General features: G+C 46.8%; 1 protein-coding gene across 3 annotated transcripts in view; it reads right to left on the reverse strand.

Annotated features, from left to right (window-relative positions):
• Positions 1-16,906, reverse strand: part of SLC6A4 (solute carrier family 6 member 4) — a 41,199-nt gene that overhangs the window by 12,305 nt on the left and 11,988 nt on the right. Inside the window, exons 1-9 of one of the 3 annotated variants that reach the window (XM_053662693.1) lie at positions 14,087-14,203; positions 6,611-7,064; positions 4,605-4,739; positions 3,934-4,153; positions 3,018-3,156; positions 2,329-2,463; positions 1,863-1,966; positions 420-547; positions 77-189 (exon numbers count right to left, since the gene is read on the reverse strand). In XM_053662693.1, coding sequence (XP_053518668.1) covers positions 77-189; positions 420-547; positions 1,863-1,966; positions 2,329-2,463; positions 3,018-3,156; positions 3,934-4,153; positions 4,605-4,739; positions 6,611-6,953 — 1,317 coding nt within the window. In that variant the 5' untranslated portion in view covers positions 6,954-7,064; positions 14,087-14,203. Of the gene's footprint in view, positions 1-76; positions 190-419; positions 548-1,862; positions 1,967-2,328; positions 2,464-3,017; positions 3,157-3,933; positions 4,154-4,604; positions 4,740-6,610; positions 7,065-14,086; positions 14,204-16,906 lie in introns of those variants that run through there. The other 2 variants (XM_037162917.2, XM_037162916.2) reach the window with 2 other exon arrangements.

Below are 16,906 nucleotides of genomic sequence, written 5' to 3' on the forward strand. Positions count from 1 at the left end.
CTCCTTCCTCCTCCCCCTCCTCTCCCTCCCACACTTCCTCCTCCCAGAAGTAGCTTTCCCTCCCCCATTCACTCACCGTGCTATCCAAGCCCAGCGTGATCAGCATCAAGAAGAAGATGATGGAGAAGAAGGTGGACGCCGGCATGTTGGCTATGGCTTCTGCATATGTGATGAAGAGGAGGCTGGGGCCTGAGACAGAGGGGAGAGAGGAGGAGCCCACAGTGTACTCGAGGCCCGAGCACCACGGCCTAAACACCTGGAAAGGGCCAAGATCTCCAAGGCATTACAGTTCTCTAAAATCTTTGAAATTTTTTAAAGAAACACTTAGAAATTATCCCAATGTTAGATATTGGAAACATCCAAAGAGCAGCAAAGCAACTCAGTGGGAACAAGGGACTGAAACAGAACCTAGGGCCTACCTGCATCTTTGGCCACCTCGGACACATCCTCCTTCCTCATCTCGGCCATATAACCAAGCACCGTGAAAATGACAAATCCTGAAACGAAGCTCGTCAGGCAGTTCACCGTGCTGGTCACCAGGGCGTCTCTGGAGCAGAAAACCCCAGGGAGCAGAGTCATTTGCAAGTCAGGGGTCTAAGGGGCATCTGTCTCCTGCTGAGGCAGGGGGAACAGGCTGAGCTCACAGGGACTCTAAGCTAGTCCTGGTGTCCCTTTCTCCTCCTCCCTGTGCCTGGCCTCTCAAATGAATTGCATCAGCCTGAGACACACAAGCTGGCATCCTCATGGCGCGGGGGGTGTGGTGTTGAGTATGGGCCTGTTGTGAGCCAGCACAGGCCTCTCACCAGCTTGCTCTGCAGCGTGGCCTGGGCTGGGGTGGGAGCCAGCAGCGGGCCTTGGTCTCATGCTGGTGAAATCCTCAGATTTAGACTTTTGACATTTCATGCAAATGAGGTTACAACACTGCCACAGGGATATCCTGACACTTTGAACAGAACTCGCCACAGGACTTCCGGCTGGTGTCCCCACAGAAAGCCACATTGCTTAGGGCCACACTGCATGTGAATTTAAAAAAAAAAACTTCTGTAACTATCTTACGAGCAGCTTACTTCCATTGCTGCACCTTGCCATCTGTGATGGAACATTAAAACAAAGCTCTAAAGATGACGAGTGACACCTAAATCACTCTGTTTTGTCAACACTTCTGCAATGAGATTTTCGCCACAAAAATTATGGCATTTTGTGTTGATCAAAATAGTTTAATCATTATATATTTTGTGTACATATACATACACAAATTATCACATTATAGTTGTGTTGAATACAAGTCTAAACACTTAGTGTCTATTGCAACTTTTGTAAAGCCTGCTTTAAATTTTCCTACTTAATTTTTCTTTCTCAATGCTTATCAAAAAAATCCTTGCATATTTTATTTGGAGAACTTCAATGTTTTTTTAAAAGATTTTACTTATTCATTTTTAAAGAGAGGGGAAGGGAAGGAGAAAGAGAGGGAGAGAAACATCAATGTTTGAGAGATACATCAATTGGTTGCCTCTCACATGGCCTCAGCCAGGATCCGGCCTGCAACCCAGGCATGTGCCCTGACTGGGAATTGAGCCAGTGACCTTTCGGTTCACAAGCCAGCACTCAATCCACTGAGTCACAGCAGCCAGGGCTAGTTTTTTTAAATATACAGAGACTGTCACAAAACAGAATTGGCCTGGGGCCACTCTCAACCCCTGAGTGGCCCAGGTGAGGCTCTGCCCATGGGTGAACTGGTCAGGGACCGGTGGCACCCCTGAGGGTCACAGGGTAACATGGCCGGAGCCCAGCCTTCCTCTAGACCAACTCACTTACAACCCGCCTTTAAGCTTTACCTGGGGAGAGGGTGCCCTGGTACTCACTGATAACAGTTGTTGTTGAATTTGTTGTAGCTAGCAAAAGCCAGCAGGACCCCAAAGCCAGGACCAAGAGAGAAGAAGATCTGAGCGGCAGCATCCACCCACACCTGGAACACAGCAGAGGGAGGGTGAGGGCCAAGACCTGGGCGGATGCCGGGTGCCAGCAGGGCCCGCGTGCTCACACCTCTGGGTGGCTGTGTGCAGACACAGAGAGACAGCTCTCAAGGCTCATCCCAGGGGCGGCCCCATACCGAGTGCAAGCAAATGCGATTTCTCTTCCCATCGTGTAGGCATTGACTGACCCAGTGACCTCAACTGTACTTTTCATGCTGGCATTTCTGATTTAAAGCATTGTCACAAGACCTGCCATGGCACTCAAAGTTTAGTTGTTGCCACTAGCCTATTCAGAGGACTAGCTTCACTTGGTAAAAGGACAGACGGGTGCACATCGTTTCCCTCATCGCCTTACCCCCGTCTCCAGCAGTTTCTGCCAGTTGGGTTTCAAGTAGTAGAGAATACCCCTCCAGGCTCCGGGGAGGGTGGCGCCCCTTACCAGCAGGACCAGAAGGATGATGTAAGGGAAGGTGGCAGTCACCCACACCACCTGTGAGCGAGGAAAACCAGGTTGTCGCCACGGGGAATCTGGTGTTCATTATTTTTGGAAACCTCCCAGGAAGGAGATCCACCTTCCTTTTCCCTGCAATTTTAGGGGGCAGGGTGGTGTGGCGGAAAGAGCACAGCCTTTAGAACCAGCCAGGGGTCTGACTCACCGCTTGCTGACACCAGCTGTCTCTAAACCCACTCCCCTCCGGTGAGTGGGGGACGTACCTAGCAGGGAACAACTAGCCAGTGCACACAAAGCACTGCACACGGTCCTCAAAGGGCTTTCAATAAATTATTGCCATCATTATTGACTGTGACATTACCAGTGGGTTTTTTTTAAAAAGGAATTAAAAAAAACATCATGTACTCGTTCTTAGGATTGGCCCATTTTAGAACTTTCTACCAGATTTGGTGAGGAGAGACTGAGTATCATGGAATGAGTCCGGTATAGAAGGAAACACTGTCCCTCTGTCTGTCTGCAGTCGTCTGGGCCACTGAGTCTGAGATTGAGATGCTCTGGGGCCCCCTGGCCTGGGTCAGCAGAGTCCTCCTCACCTTGCCAGATGTTTTGACACCTTTCCAGATGCTAAAGTAGATCACAGTGAAGATCAGCATGATGCAGAGGGCAAGCTGCCAGCTGATGCCCCCCAGGTCCTGGAGTCCCTTAGACCGGTGGATCTGCAGCACGTGGCGCCTGGGGCGAAAGAGAAGGAGAGGCCCGTGAGATGGTCCAAACCCTGAGCAGGGTGCACTGCCGGTCACACCTGCAGGAGGGCGCCAAGGGAAACAGTGGCCACCACACTGCAGGCACCATGTAGTCACTAAGCCTCAGCCAGGGCTGGGACTGGCTCTGCCTGTCCTGAAGGAGAGGCCGGCACCTTCAGCGGACCAACCTGGGAAACATGCTCAGCCCAGAAGCAGATTTGTCCTGGCTCAGACCTGGCCCGGACCTGGCCAACCAGGAAACCTGACGGACATGACTGGCTTGGGAGGACATGAGGATTTGTCTGCGTGGGCAGTGGGCCCCTTTCCCACCCAAACGAGCACTCCCTTTGGGCTGCCATTGCCTGAAATTCCAGCATTAAAGAATACATCCCACTGCAGGCATCTTCTTTCAAAGGGTAGCTCCCACATGAGGTGAGCATATAAAACCAGGAACCACGTGAACAGTTTCAAACTGTCGAAGAGGTCAGAGGCTTTGCTTCTGTGACCCAGCTGAGAGGAGGGCCCAGGAGGAAGGGCAGTTTCGAAGTAGGGGAGTAATTTTGAAATGTGAAGGTAGGGATCATCCTGGCGTGACACACTGGAAAGGACCAGATGGTCCGGAGGGCCAGGGATGACGCATTCAAGGCAGAGTCCCTCAGCTCCACGTCCGGCTCCCACCGTCCCTGCTGGGCCTCCCTCCAAAGAAGCCAAACGCTGGGGGTGTGGCCTGCCCTCAACAGACCACCCCTCACTTCTAGGCACTTACGTGTAAAATTCCTCCGCAGGGGAGGTGGAGTGGAGTGTCCAGGTGATGTTGCCTTCAGAGAAGTAGTTGGTGCAGTTGCCAGTGTTCCAGGAGTTCTCGCAGCTGGTCCAGGGCAGCCGGTCGGTGAAGGAGGAGAGGAGGTAGTAGAGCGCCCAGGCCATGATGGTGTTGTAGTAGGAGGCGATGTAAAAGGCGATGATGCAGATGGCGTACCCGATCCCTGGGACAGGGGCGAGGGGGGCCAGGAGTGAACGGCAGCCCTACGGAGAAAGACTGACACGGCCCTGGCGGGGGCTGCGGCTGGGAGAGGGGAAGGGGCTGCCACTGGCTTTGTTCCCCAAAGGCTCCAGCGGGCAGCGGAAAGGTGGCAACGTGGTGAGTTATCCGAATTTGCAAGGTTAGGTGTTTCAGAAAATGTGTGTGTGTGCCGTTAATGCTTTACATCTTTTCCTATTTAGTTTAAATTGCCCTTTATTCTGTTTCCCTTTGACATACTTACACCACGTGAACAGTCAAAAACTTAATCACTGTACTCGAGTTATCTCCCAGGGTCACAGAAGGCCTGACTAATTCCGGGGGGTCCCCAGCTCCCCACATCCCCTGCCATGGATGGAAATCACCACTTCCCCGAAAACCCACCGTCTACCCACCCACTCAGGCCTCTCAGTTACCTTTGAAAATCGGGCAGATTTTCCTCCATATGGAAATGCATCCGTTTCGGTGGTACTGGCCCAGCGCGAGCTCCATATAGAAGAGCGGGATCCCCCCGAAAATGGTCATGATGGTGTAGGGGAGGAGGAACGCCCCTGGGGCAGATGAAAGACAATTTTACTCGCGGCCGGCATCTATCCCAGGGAGGGCCCACTGACCCACACACCAGGGGCCACACTGAGAATCACAGAGCCACCTGACGCGGGAGTGCCATGAAGCCACCTTATGCTGTGTGGCCTCACACTGGGCCCCCCGGCAGTGGTGCTTGCCAGAAGTAGGAGGAGGCACAGCTCCAGGGCCAAAGTGAGGTTTGGAGGAGGCAGAGAACCTGAACGAAAGCGGGTGTGCGAGTCCACAGGGCAGGCACTGGGACCGGTTCCGCTTCTAACCGCCTGCTGGACCCTGGGCCGCATCCCCTTTCTGAGTATCTCCTCCCCTGTAAAATCACGGACTTGAGAAGAGCTACCCCTCATAATCACTGGTAGGTTTAAAAACACCCACACAGCCAGCCTTCCTGAAGCAGAGGCTCCAGGTAGGGGTAGAAGAGAAAAAAATTAGGCTCTCCAGGTGATTCTGATGAAACCAGTATGTGTACCAGCATTTGGGACCGATCTCCCATGTCAGCCTGTTGAATAGCTGTGATAATCTATCTGTAAGTCACTGAATTGGTGTCTCTGCCCATCAGTATTATCCCTGACTCCAGACACTTGATTATCGATATTTAGCTACTTCCCATAATTCCACCAAGCCAGAAGGCTCCCTCCTGAGTCACTTTTGCAGGGGTGGCTGGACAGAGTGCTTTGTCAGACTGAGAAAGGGTGGAGCTCCTGCATCTCTGGCAATGCTGGTGTCGCCTGGCTTTCGCGGCTGATGCCACGTTAAACATCGGTCATCTGCAGCCTGAGTTTTAGTCCAAAGAATGGGTTGACTTGATTTTTCCCAAACTTTCCTTCCCATGAAGTGCTTTGAACCTAGGAATCTGAAGCCAGTGCAACTCAGAAAGGTCCCACCTATCTTACAATCACTGGGGGGATACCTGGATGGAGATTAAGAACCATGTTGTATTGCCAGGGGGGCATTTGTCCAAAGGGTTTGCTTGCCTGGCTTCGCCGCAGGGAATGAGTACAGGGGAAGTGGCACAGGTGACCTGGCCCCTTAAGTAATGCTCAGGCTAGAGGTGAGTCCTCTCACACTGCAGAGAAGGTGATTCCAACCTCCACTCCTCCCAGGCAGGGAGCGCTGGGCTCCCCTTCCTGCCCTGGGAACAAGAACTATCTTTGTGGCTGCATATGGACAGTGGCCAGGTAGCTCAGTTGGTTAGAGCATTGTCCAAACACACCAAAGTTACAGGTTCTGTCCTTGGTCAGGGCACATACAAGAATCATCCAATGAATGCACAAGTGAGTAACAACAAATCAATGTTTCTCTCTCTCCCTTACTCTCTCTCTAAAATCAATAAATAAAAGTTTTTAAAAAAAACCCCGACTCTGGACCTGAGTTAAAACCCTTCTTTGATCTCACACAGGTCCAAAGGTTAGGAGAGCCTGGACTCTAAAGCTACCTCCCAATTCTTCCTTACACAGATCAACCCTCTCCGACTCTTCTGAGCAGGACCTCCCAGCAGGAGTGAAGAAGCCAGCCCAGTGCTGTGGTCATCCCCACATCTCGCTGGGTGGAGGGTGGAGCTTGGATAACACACAGGTGATGTTGAAAATCTGCTGTGGCCAGGTTTGGGAGAGTTCATCCAGCTTCATAGCCCAGAGAGCCTCAGACAAGCAGACTACAAGTGTTGGCTAACTGGAGATTTTTTTGTTGTTTAGATAAGCTTCTAAGTCTAAGCAATCAACTTGTTCCCAAACTCTTACCAGTTAAACAAGATAGAAAAGATACACTTATCCTCTGGCCTCCTAAGAGCCTCTACAGACCACCCAGATCACAGCCCCTGCTCGTGGCCCGAGATACTGACCCCCTCCATTCTGGTAACATATGTAGGGAAAGCGCCAGACATTGCCCAGGTCCACAGCATAGCCAATGACTGACAAGAGGAAATCCATCTTCTTGCCCCAGGTCTCCCGTTCCACTTGGTGAACCTCAGCCACTAGGGCGGTGGTGGCAGCCGGGATGGAGTGCTGAGTGTCATCTCCTGCACTGGGGCTCGGAACTGCCGAGTACCCATTGGAGATCTGGCCGGACTCCGCCTTATCCCCAGGGGCGGGGACACCCTTCTGTAGAACTCCATTTTCCTGACAGTCTTCTCCATCCTCACACACTGACAGCTCCTTCTGGGAATTTATAGGTGTGGTCTCCATCCTGCTCTCTAGTAGCTGGTACTGACGCACATCTGCCGAGGACCAGAACCGATTTTCTGGTGCACAACCTGTGGGGTCCTCAGCTTTACATTGATGGGGTGGAGGGCTCTGCTGGAAAGGCACACAGAGAGAGAATTAAATTAGGCATTTTAATTTGGTTTTGGTATTAATTCATCATACATCTTTTTTTTTTGCTTAATCTCTTCACTTTTTACCCAGACCCCCATTTACTCCTTCCCTCCTGACAATTGTCAATCTGTTCTGAGTCTGTTTCTATTTGGTTTGTTAGTTTATTTTATTCATTAGAGTCCACATATGAGTGAAATCATATATTTGTCTTTCTCTGACTGGCTTACTTCACTTAGCATAATGCTCTCTGGGTTCATCTATGCTGTTGCAAAGGGTAAGATTGCCTTCTTTTTGACAGCCAAGAAGTATTCCACTGTGTAAATGTCCCATAGTTGTTTTATCCACTCTACTGATAGGCATTTGGGCTGCTTCCAAATCTCAGTGATTGTAAATAACCCTGCAATGAACATAGGGGTATATGGGGTGCATGTATTTCTTTCAAATTAGTGTTTTGGGTTTCTTTGGATACATGTCAGAAGTGGAATGGCTGGGTCATAAGGCAGTTCTATTTTTGTTTTTAAGATTCTATTTATTTATTTTTAGACTAGGGAAGGGAGGGAGAAAGAGAAACATCAATGTGTAGTTGCCTCTTGAGCATTCTCCACTGGGGACTTGGCCCTCAACCCAGGCATGCACCCTGACTGGGAATCAAACCAGTGACCCTCTGGTTTGCAGGCTGGCACTCAATCCACTGAGCCATACCAGCCAGGGCTCATTATGGTTTTAATTTGCATTACTCTGATGATTAGTGACATTGAGCATTTTTTATATGTCTATTGGCCATCTGTATATCCTCTTTGGAAAATTGTCTATTCAGGCCTTTTGCCCATTTTTTAATTGGGTTGTGCTTTTTTTGGGGGGGGGCGTTGTGTTGTGTAAGTTCTTTATGAATTTTGGATATTAACCCTTATCAGATATATCCTTGGTGAATATGTTCTCCCATCCAGTGAGTTGTCTTTTAATTTTGTTGATGGTCTCCTTTGCTGTGCAAACCCTTTTTAGTTTGATGTAGTCCCATTTACTTATTTTTTTGTTTGTTTCCATTGCCTGAGGAGATATGTCAGAAAAAGTATTGCTACAATAAATGCCTGAGATTTGATTACCCATATTTTCTTCTAGGATTTTCATGGTCTCGAGTCTAACATTTGTCTTTAATCCATTCTGAGTTTATTTTTATGTATGGTGTAAGAAGGTGGTCTAGTTTGCTTCTTTTGCATGTTATCGGTCCAATTTTCCCAACATCATTTATTGAATAGACTATCTTTACCCCATTGTATATTCTTGTCTCCTTTGTAAAATATTAATTGACCATAAAGTTGTGGGTTTATTCCTGGGCTTTCTATTGTTTCGTTAATCTAATGTCTGTTTTTATACTGGTACCAAGATGTTTTGATTACTATAACCTTGTAGTATAGTTTGACATCAGGTAGTGCGATGCCTCCAATTTTGTATTTTTTTCTAAAGATTGTTGAGGTTATTTGAGGTCCTCTGTGGTTCCATATAAATTTTGGGAATATTTGTTCTAGTTTTATGAGATATGCTATTGGTATTTTGATAAGAATTGTGTTGAATCCACAGATTGCTGTGGGGAGTATGGATATTTTAATGATGTTAATTCTTCCTATTCATGAACACAGTATGTGCTTCCACTTATTTGTATCTTCTCCAGTTTTTTAATTCAGTTTTATAATTTTCTGAGTACAGATTTTTTACATCCTTGGATAAATTTATTCCTAGGTATTTTATTTTATTTTTGATGCCATTGTAAATAAAATTGTTTTCTTAGTTTCCCTTTCTGATAGTTAATTATTGGTGTATAAAATGCAACTGGTTTATAGATACTTATTTTGTATCCTGCTCCTTTACTAAATACTTCTCAGTTCTAGTAGTTTTTTTGTGGAACATTTAGGGTTCTCTAAATAGGGTTCATATCATCCACAAATAATGACAGTTTTACTTCTTTCCAGTTTGAATGCCTTTTATTTCCTGTTCTTGCCTGATTGTTGTGGCTAGGATTTCTAGTACTAGTGAATAAAAGTGCTAAAAATTGACATTCCTGTCTTGTTCCCGATCTTAAGGGACATGCTTTTAGTTTTTGCTTATTGAGTATGAAATGATATTGCCTGTGGGTTTGTCACATTTGGCCTTTATTACATTGAAGTATGTTTCCTCTGTTCCCACTTTGCTGAGAATTTTTATCATAAATGAGTGCTGGCTTTTATCAAGTGCTTTTTCTGCACCTATTAATATGATCATGATTTCTATTCTTCATTGTGTTTATGTGATATATCACATTGATTGATCTGTAAATATTACACCAACCTTGTATCCCCAGAATAAATCCCACTTGATCATTGTGTATGAGCTTTTTAATGTGTTGCTGGATCATGTTTGCTACTACTTTATTGAGGATTTTAGCATCTATGTTCATCAGGGATATATTGGCCTATAATTTCCTTTTTTTCTTTTTTGTAGTATTTTTATCTGGTTTTTGGTTTAGGATAATGCTGGCCTCATAAAATAAGCTTGGGAGTCTTCTTTCCCCCTTGAACACTTTGGAATAGTTTGAGAAGGATAAGTGATAGTTCTTAGAATGTTTGGTAAAATTATCCTGTGCAGCTATCCAGTCCAGGACTTTTGTTTGTCGAGAGGTTTTTGATTACTGATTCAATTTCATTAATTGTAATCAGTCTATTTGGATTTTCTGATTCTTCCTGATTGAAAAGTTTTAGAAGATTGTATGTTTCTAGGAATTTATTTATTTCTTCCAGATTGTCCAATTTATTGGCATATAGTTGTTTATAACATTTTCTTACTTTGTATTTCTGTGGTGTCAGTTGCTACTTTTCCTCTTTCTGATTTTATTTATTTGCCCCCCCCTTTTTTTTAAATTAATGAGTCTGGTTAAAGTTTTGTCAATCTTATTTATCTTTTTAAAAAAACAGCTTTTTCTTTCATTGGTCTTTTGCATTGTTAGACTTTTTTTGTGTGTATTTCTGCTGTGACTATACTACAATTTCTCCTATTATGTCCATCAAGATTTGTTGCACATAGTTAGGTGCTCCTCTGTTGGGTGCATAAATGTTTACAAGGATTATATTCTCTTATTGGATTGCTCACTTTATCATTATGTAGTATCCATCTTTGTCTCTTACTATACCCTTTGTTTTAAAGTCTATTTTGTCAGATAAAATATTGCTATCCCAGCTTTTTTTCCCTTTCTATCTGCATGAATATCTTCCCTCATCCCTTTTCTCTTAGTCTGTGTACATCTTTAGTTCTGAGGTGGGTCTCCTGAGAACAGTATATACAAGGGTCTTGTTTTCTTATCCATTCAGTTACTTTATATCTTTTGATTGAAGCATTTAAGCCATTCACATTTAAAGTGATTACTGATAAGTACATATTTCACCATTTTATTCTTTTAACTATGTTGTTCTTTTTTGTCTACTTCCTCTTATTCTTAAAGAGGGCCCTTTAACATTTCTAATGGTACTGGTTTGGTGATAAAAAATTCCTTTAGCTTTTTTCTTGTCTGAGAAGTTCTTTATTTCTCCTTCAATTTTAAATGATAGCCTTGTTGAGTAAAGTAGTCTTAGTTGTAGGTCCTTGCTTTTCATCACTTTGAATATTTCTTGCCAATTCCTTCTGGCCTGGAAGGTTTCTATTGAGAAGTCAGCTGTTAGTTTTATGGGAGCTCCCTTGTAGGTAACTCACTATCTTTCCCTTATTGCTTTTAAGATTCTCTCTTTGTCTTTAATCTTTGCCATTTTAATTTTGACGTGTCTTGGTGTGGGATTCTTTGAGTTCATCTTGTTTGGGACTCTCTGTACTTCCTAGACTCGCTGTTTTTCCTTCACCAGGTTAGGGGAGTCTTCAGTCATTAGTTCCTTTTTAACGAAATTGATTTTGGGGGGAGGGGAGGGGAGAAGGATGAGAGAAAGAAAAAAAGAGACATTGACTTGTTATTCTACATATTTGTGTTCTCTGGTTGCTTCTTGTAAGTGCCCAACTGGAGATCAAGCTCACGACTTTGGCATATTGGGACAATGCTCCAACCAAGTGACATACCCAGCCAGGGTGCTAATTAGTTCTTGAAACAGGTTCTCAATTCCTTGCTCTTTTACTTCTTCCTCTGGTACCCCTATGATAAGGTTATTGTTATGCTTCATGCTGTTCCAAAGATCCCTTAAACTACCCAGAATTTTTTAATTCTTTTTTTCTTTGTTCTGATTGGGTGTTCTCGTCTGCTACCCTGTCTTCCAAATTACCAATTCGATTCTCTGCTTCACCCAACCACTGTTTATTCCTTCCAGTGTATTCTTTCTTTCGGATATTATATTCTTCATTTCTGACTCATTTGTTTTTGTGGTTTCCGTATCCTTTTTCACACTGTTGTGGTTCTTCCTAAGTTCCTTGAACATCCTTATAACTACTTTTTGAGTTGTATATCTGATCAATTATTTGCCTCTACTTCATTTAGCTTTATTCCAGAGACTTCTCCTGTTCTTTCATTTGGGGAATGTTTCTCTGTCTCCCCAATTTGGCTGCCTTTCTGTGTTTGTTTCTATGTGTTAGGTAGATCTTCTATGACTCCCAGTCTTGGTAGGGTGGCCTTATATAGTAGTTGTCCTGGGGGACCCAGTGGCACAGTATCTTCGATCAGCTGAGCTGAGCACTCTAGGAATGTCCCTTGTGTGAGTTATGTGGGCCCTCCTATTTTAATTGAGTCTTGACTATTATTGGATCTCTCATTCATGGGATCAACCCTCAGACTGGCTGACTCTGAGGATCAACCCTGACCACAGTATGAGCTGCTATGCAGGTGCTGACATCATGAAACAGAATTTGCCTCTGCAGGGTCTGGTACCTGCTAACATCTCCCTTTCGATATGCTGCTTGTGAAGCTGTTTGGATCCTGCTCTGATGTTTTCGGAAGCTGACCACTGGGTGCATTGATTCTGGAGCCTCTGGACAGGGACTCTGAGGCCAGCCAAAGTCAGACACTGTCTGTAACTAGCCCTATACAACCTGTTTGGAGCTCCAAAGTGATCCACAGTTTGTGGTTGCTTCTACAGACCTGTGTGTACACAGGAAGGACCAAGCTCTACACCTAGGCCAGCTTTTGCCAGCTTTTACCAGCCCCAGGCCCAGAGCCAGGTCAACAAAAGTCCCAAGGCCTGAGCCCTGGCTGGTGTAGCTCAATGGATTGAGCGCAGGCCTGCGAACCAGAGTATCGAGGTTCAATTCCCAGTCAGGGCACATGTCTGGGTTGTAGGCCAGTTCCCAGCAGGGGACACATGGGAGGCAACCATTGATTGATGTTTCTCTCCCTCTCTCCTTCCCTTCCCCTCTAAAGATAAAAAAAAATTCCCAAGGCCTTCTGAGATTCCCCTTCCTCCTGTCTCTACCTGTAGCTGCCTGTTAGGCTCAGTCACTGGAAGAGCCTCTGGTGGTACTTGAGTTGCATGAGGAAGGTTCTTAGTGAGCCACTAGGTAAGGGTGACTGGTGTTTACCAGATTGTTACAGGTCAAAACTTGGTGCCAATACTGGGTCTGAGGCCACTTAGCAAATGTCCCAGGGTATACCAAATCTAACTGCCACTCTCTGGGTGCCTGCACACCTTTGTGATGGGGTGGGATTTTAGAATGTTGCCAGGGTAAGACCAACAGAGTTTATGAGGCCCAGACAGACCAAGATTTGGCTGAGTAAAGAGAGGGTTCTGCAATGCTCGGGCATGTAGGGTGAGGGGGAAATGGTCCCTGTCCACACACCTCAGTTTGTCCCAGATTCTGCCAAGGACATGATCTCAGCAGGGCAGGACTGCTGGGAGTCAGGAAAATGGGCTAGTGGATCTCCCATAAGTGGCATGTACTGGTCAGGCTTGAGAAACAGTGGGGGGAGTGGCCCCATCCCAGAGCCACACAACTGAGTCTGTCCAGGGCACAGCTCAGACTTTGGAAGGGTGCAGCCACCAGGTGTTGGGAGGATGGGGCCGCCAGGAGCCTAGAGAGTGGAGCTAGCAGATCGCCTGTGAGGGGGAGGCACCAGTCAGGTTCACAGGAAAGGAGGAAATGCCCTCACCCCAAAGCCGTAGGACTCAGTCACTGACTACCCCCTGAGTCTGCCCAGACCTCGACCCTCTGGCCCTTCCAGCAGGGCACAAGCTCTGCAGGGAGGGGCAACAGGAAGCCGGGAGGGTGGGGCTGTTGCATTCCCCAGGCTGATGCTGTTTGGAGGGGAATGTTCCACCCAAGAAAGATGGCATCCGTGATGTGGGAGAGGGATTTAGCAAACATATCATGGCAGCTGTCTCTTTAGTTCTCTCCACAGAACCACAAACCCCAGTTGCCCTCACATGACTCTAGTCTGCTCATCCTTCCTCCACCAGAGCCCAGAGTGAATGGCCGCAAACAAGAGTTTGTGCATTGGCCCTTTAAGAAGATGCCTGTGTCTCTACCAGACTCCTGTCTCTCCCTGGCGAAGAGAATCCCCTCTGACTTTCACAGCTAGATGTCATGTGGGCACCTCTTCCAGGCTCTGGTACTCTGGGCTGGGAGGAGACCAGCTTGGGGTTGAGACCCCAGACTTCTCAGGGGAACCTCTGCAGCTGTGCTATGCCTCCTTAACTCAGCTGCTCATGGGAGTGGGGCCAGCCCTTTCCACATCTCTGCCCTCCCTACCAGGCTTGATGTGGCTTCTTCCATAAACCCCTGGTTACAAGACTTCTCTTTAGCTAGTCTTCAACTTGTTATTCAGGTTGATTGCTCTATAACTTAGTTGTAATTCCAGCTGGGTCCTGGGAGGAGGTGAGTGTAACATCCACCTACTCTGCTGCCATCTTGGATCTGCTCATCATACACTTTAAACTACATAAGTTAATAAAATTATAAATGCATCTGTTAATGTGAGACATCCTATTTTCTGTCTGAGAGTCAATAAAATCAACTACATCTTTCAAACCTCAATCAATTAACTTGAAAAATAAAAGAAATAAAAATACACGGCAAACCACCAAGGTCCTGCAGAGGCTTCATTTACGAACAAGGTATTTGCTTCACTTTAGGACTGGAATCTCCTGCTGGAGTTTACCAGTAACTCAGGAGAACGTAAGAAGAGTGCTCACTTCACCTGGGCTTCCCAGAGGACTTACTCTGTCCTGGATGCTGTGCTGGGAAAAGAATAATAAATGAAGAGGCAGTTCCAGCTTGCAAGTAGATAAGAACAGTTCTCTCCATCATTTAAGCTGCACACTTAAAGTACATTTTATGTAAACTATAGATGTGACTTAAAGAGGAAATAAGCAAATGATAGAAGTGAAAAGACCATCCTTTCTGAGGCAGCCCAGCTCCCGAGCTGCAGACTTTTTCACTGTCCCTGTCATCCAGCTCTTAGAAGCCTTTGAGCACTTTCTAGCTGCTTCTGTCTGTGTCCAGTCAATCTGTGCTTCTCCTTTCTTTGTTCCCATTACATCTCTGCAAGTCCCACTGGGTCTCACACAGCGCTGCTGCTCTCCATTCATTCTTCTTGGCACTCCCAGCAGCTCCTGTGGTAATCCACTTGTTATTTTGCAATAGGGGCAGCAGGGTACCTCTCATCCATGGAAAAAGAGCCAGGGAAAGGAGCTCAGTGGTTACAGATGCAGGCACGGCTGGTATGTCTGTCCCCACAAGTGAGGAGGGCAGGGCCACCCTCCCCAGCCCACCCTCTGCCCCCAGCTTATCACTGCCGTGGGCAAAGGTGCAGGGAAGCCAGCTCAGCTTTCTCTCCTCTGGACTGAGGTCTGAGATGTCAAACGTGGGGTAGAAAGCCGAGCCCCTTTGGACTTTAAACCTATGGCCTATTACAAAGTAGTAAACAACCAAAACCTTCCGGCTAACTTCATTTCTTCTGGGCCTGACCTTTTCAGACTCTGCAAACAGTTTGGAATTTGAAGCACGTTTCTGCTTAGCTCAGATCATATACCTTTCTAGCAAAAGACACCCAGGGATAATTGCCACCCCTAGTCATGGTGCAAAGGTTTATCCTACCCTTGCAAACCCAACTGGGAGGATGGCTAGGAATGGGTCGCTTAATACAGAGGGCAGTGTATGCGTCCTACCTACTCTGGGCTTTTAGTGAGCACGACTGAACTATCCACACACGGCAATGTAGGGACAAGCATGTGATGAGTGAAAAACTGGAACACGAAGTAGTAGATCCATACTGATGACCGCGCACACAGATATCGGCAGGGCTGAGACGCGAACACTGGGGGACACAGCTAAGTGGAGTTTTATGTCTGCTGGGTTCTGTTTTCTGTACAACAGAAAATAAAAATGTTTAAGGAATTTATTGTTGCCAAAAATATTACAGCAACAAGACAGAAACTGGCGCTATGGAGATAGTGCGTGTGCATGTAATGAGGTAAAGTAGGTGTCCTGGGTTCCTCCACCCAGCTGTTTGGCCCCCACCTGTCCTGGGCACAGGGATACAAACACCACTCATAGAAGAATACAAACTTCTGCAAAGAACAGTCTCGATAAACCCCCCTTCTTCCCCTGTTTACACTGCTATCCAGTCTCTCCCTTCTCCCCCCTTCCCCGGGACCTCAACTAGACTCGATGAAGTTTTAAAATAACTACATATCCTCACACTCACTCTAAGAAGCTGTGAGGCCAAGGAATTTTATGAGACGTCAATATGTTTAAATATACAGCTAAATGCCACCTGCACGTGGCTGTCCCTGGCGGTGTTGTCTGAAGAAGGCCTCTATCAGCAACATGCTCGCCACACTAAACACCCGAGAACTGGAAGACCAGATGGCAGAGATAAGGAGCTTTACGATGAGTCCCAGATGGCACTCAGCGACAGAGCCTGCCCCTGGCTGAGGTCCCCTGGCCTGATCTTTGTTTCTCTACCTTCAAAATTATACTCAAAAATTTTTTCTTCATATCTGTCGGACACAACTTTCCTCTCCTTTAAATTGAAGCTCAAAGCCTCACCTAACCGTCCTCCGGCACACCCACCATGGCCTGTGGAAGGAAAACATCGTCCCCTCCGAGGACACAGTGGCACTCTGCCACACCGGCGACTCGTCACCTTCCTGCTGCAGGGGTCAGCTGATTTGTTCTAAGTTTCACTGACTTTCTCCCCAGGGTCTTCTGCAGGGAAGCTGGAAACTGTGCGTGTCGGTGAACTTTTGGGAGACAATGTGTGTTCACGAGGACCCTTAGGGGCTCAGCCCCCACGGCATCTGAGCTTGGTTTCTTGGCACCTGTCACGAGCAGCTACGACAAGAATATACACTATTCCCTGTTTTTGTTCTGAGCACTACAAAGGCCTGGATTCCTGAAATATCCCCAGCACTCTTAAAACAAAACCACACACAACTACCAGCAGGCTGAAATGGCCTGAGCTGTAAGAAAACATGTTAAGAGCATCCCTTAGCCAATTTGTCACTTCAGGTTGCTTCTCCCCAGAGGCTGGCCTTTCTCCATCCAGCTCTGCTTTCAGGGGTTATCCTACTGTGCTCCTGCCCTGACCATAGAACCTGGGCTGCAAACACAGAAGTCACTGCCACTTGAAGCCACCAAACTGGCAGAGAGGCACATCTTTTCTCCAATTCGCTCCCAGGCCTCTGTCACTCAGTTCCTAATCGGTCAGCCATGGGCAGATGGCCTGGCCTGGAACCCCTTCTGCCGGCAGGATGCTGCCTGTGGATCCCAGCTCCTTGCCCAGGTCCCCGATTCTACCAAGCACTGACTAGCTTTCCCCAGTGGGTAGATGACAGTGATGGAGAGCAAGGGGCTCAGGAATAGAGAAGTTAGAGTGGTTCCGGTTG

The sequence above is a fragment of the Artibeus jamaicensis genome, unplaced genomic scaffold, assembly GCF_021234435.1.
Source record: "Artibeus jamaicensis isolate MK-2021 breed Jamaican fruit bat unplaced genomic scaffold, CSHL_Jam_final contig_2790, whole genome shotgun sequence".
Taxonomy (NCBI): Eukaryota; Metazoa; Chordata; class Mammalia; order Chiroptera; family Phyllostomidae; genus Artibeus; species Artibeus jamaicensis.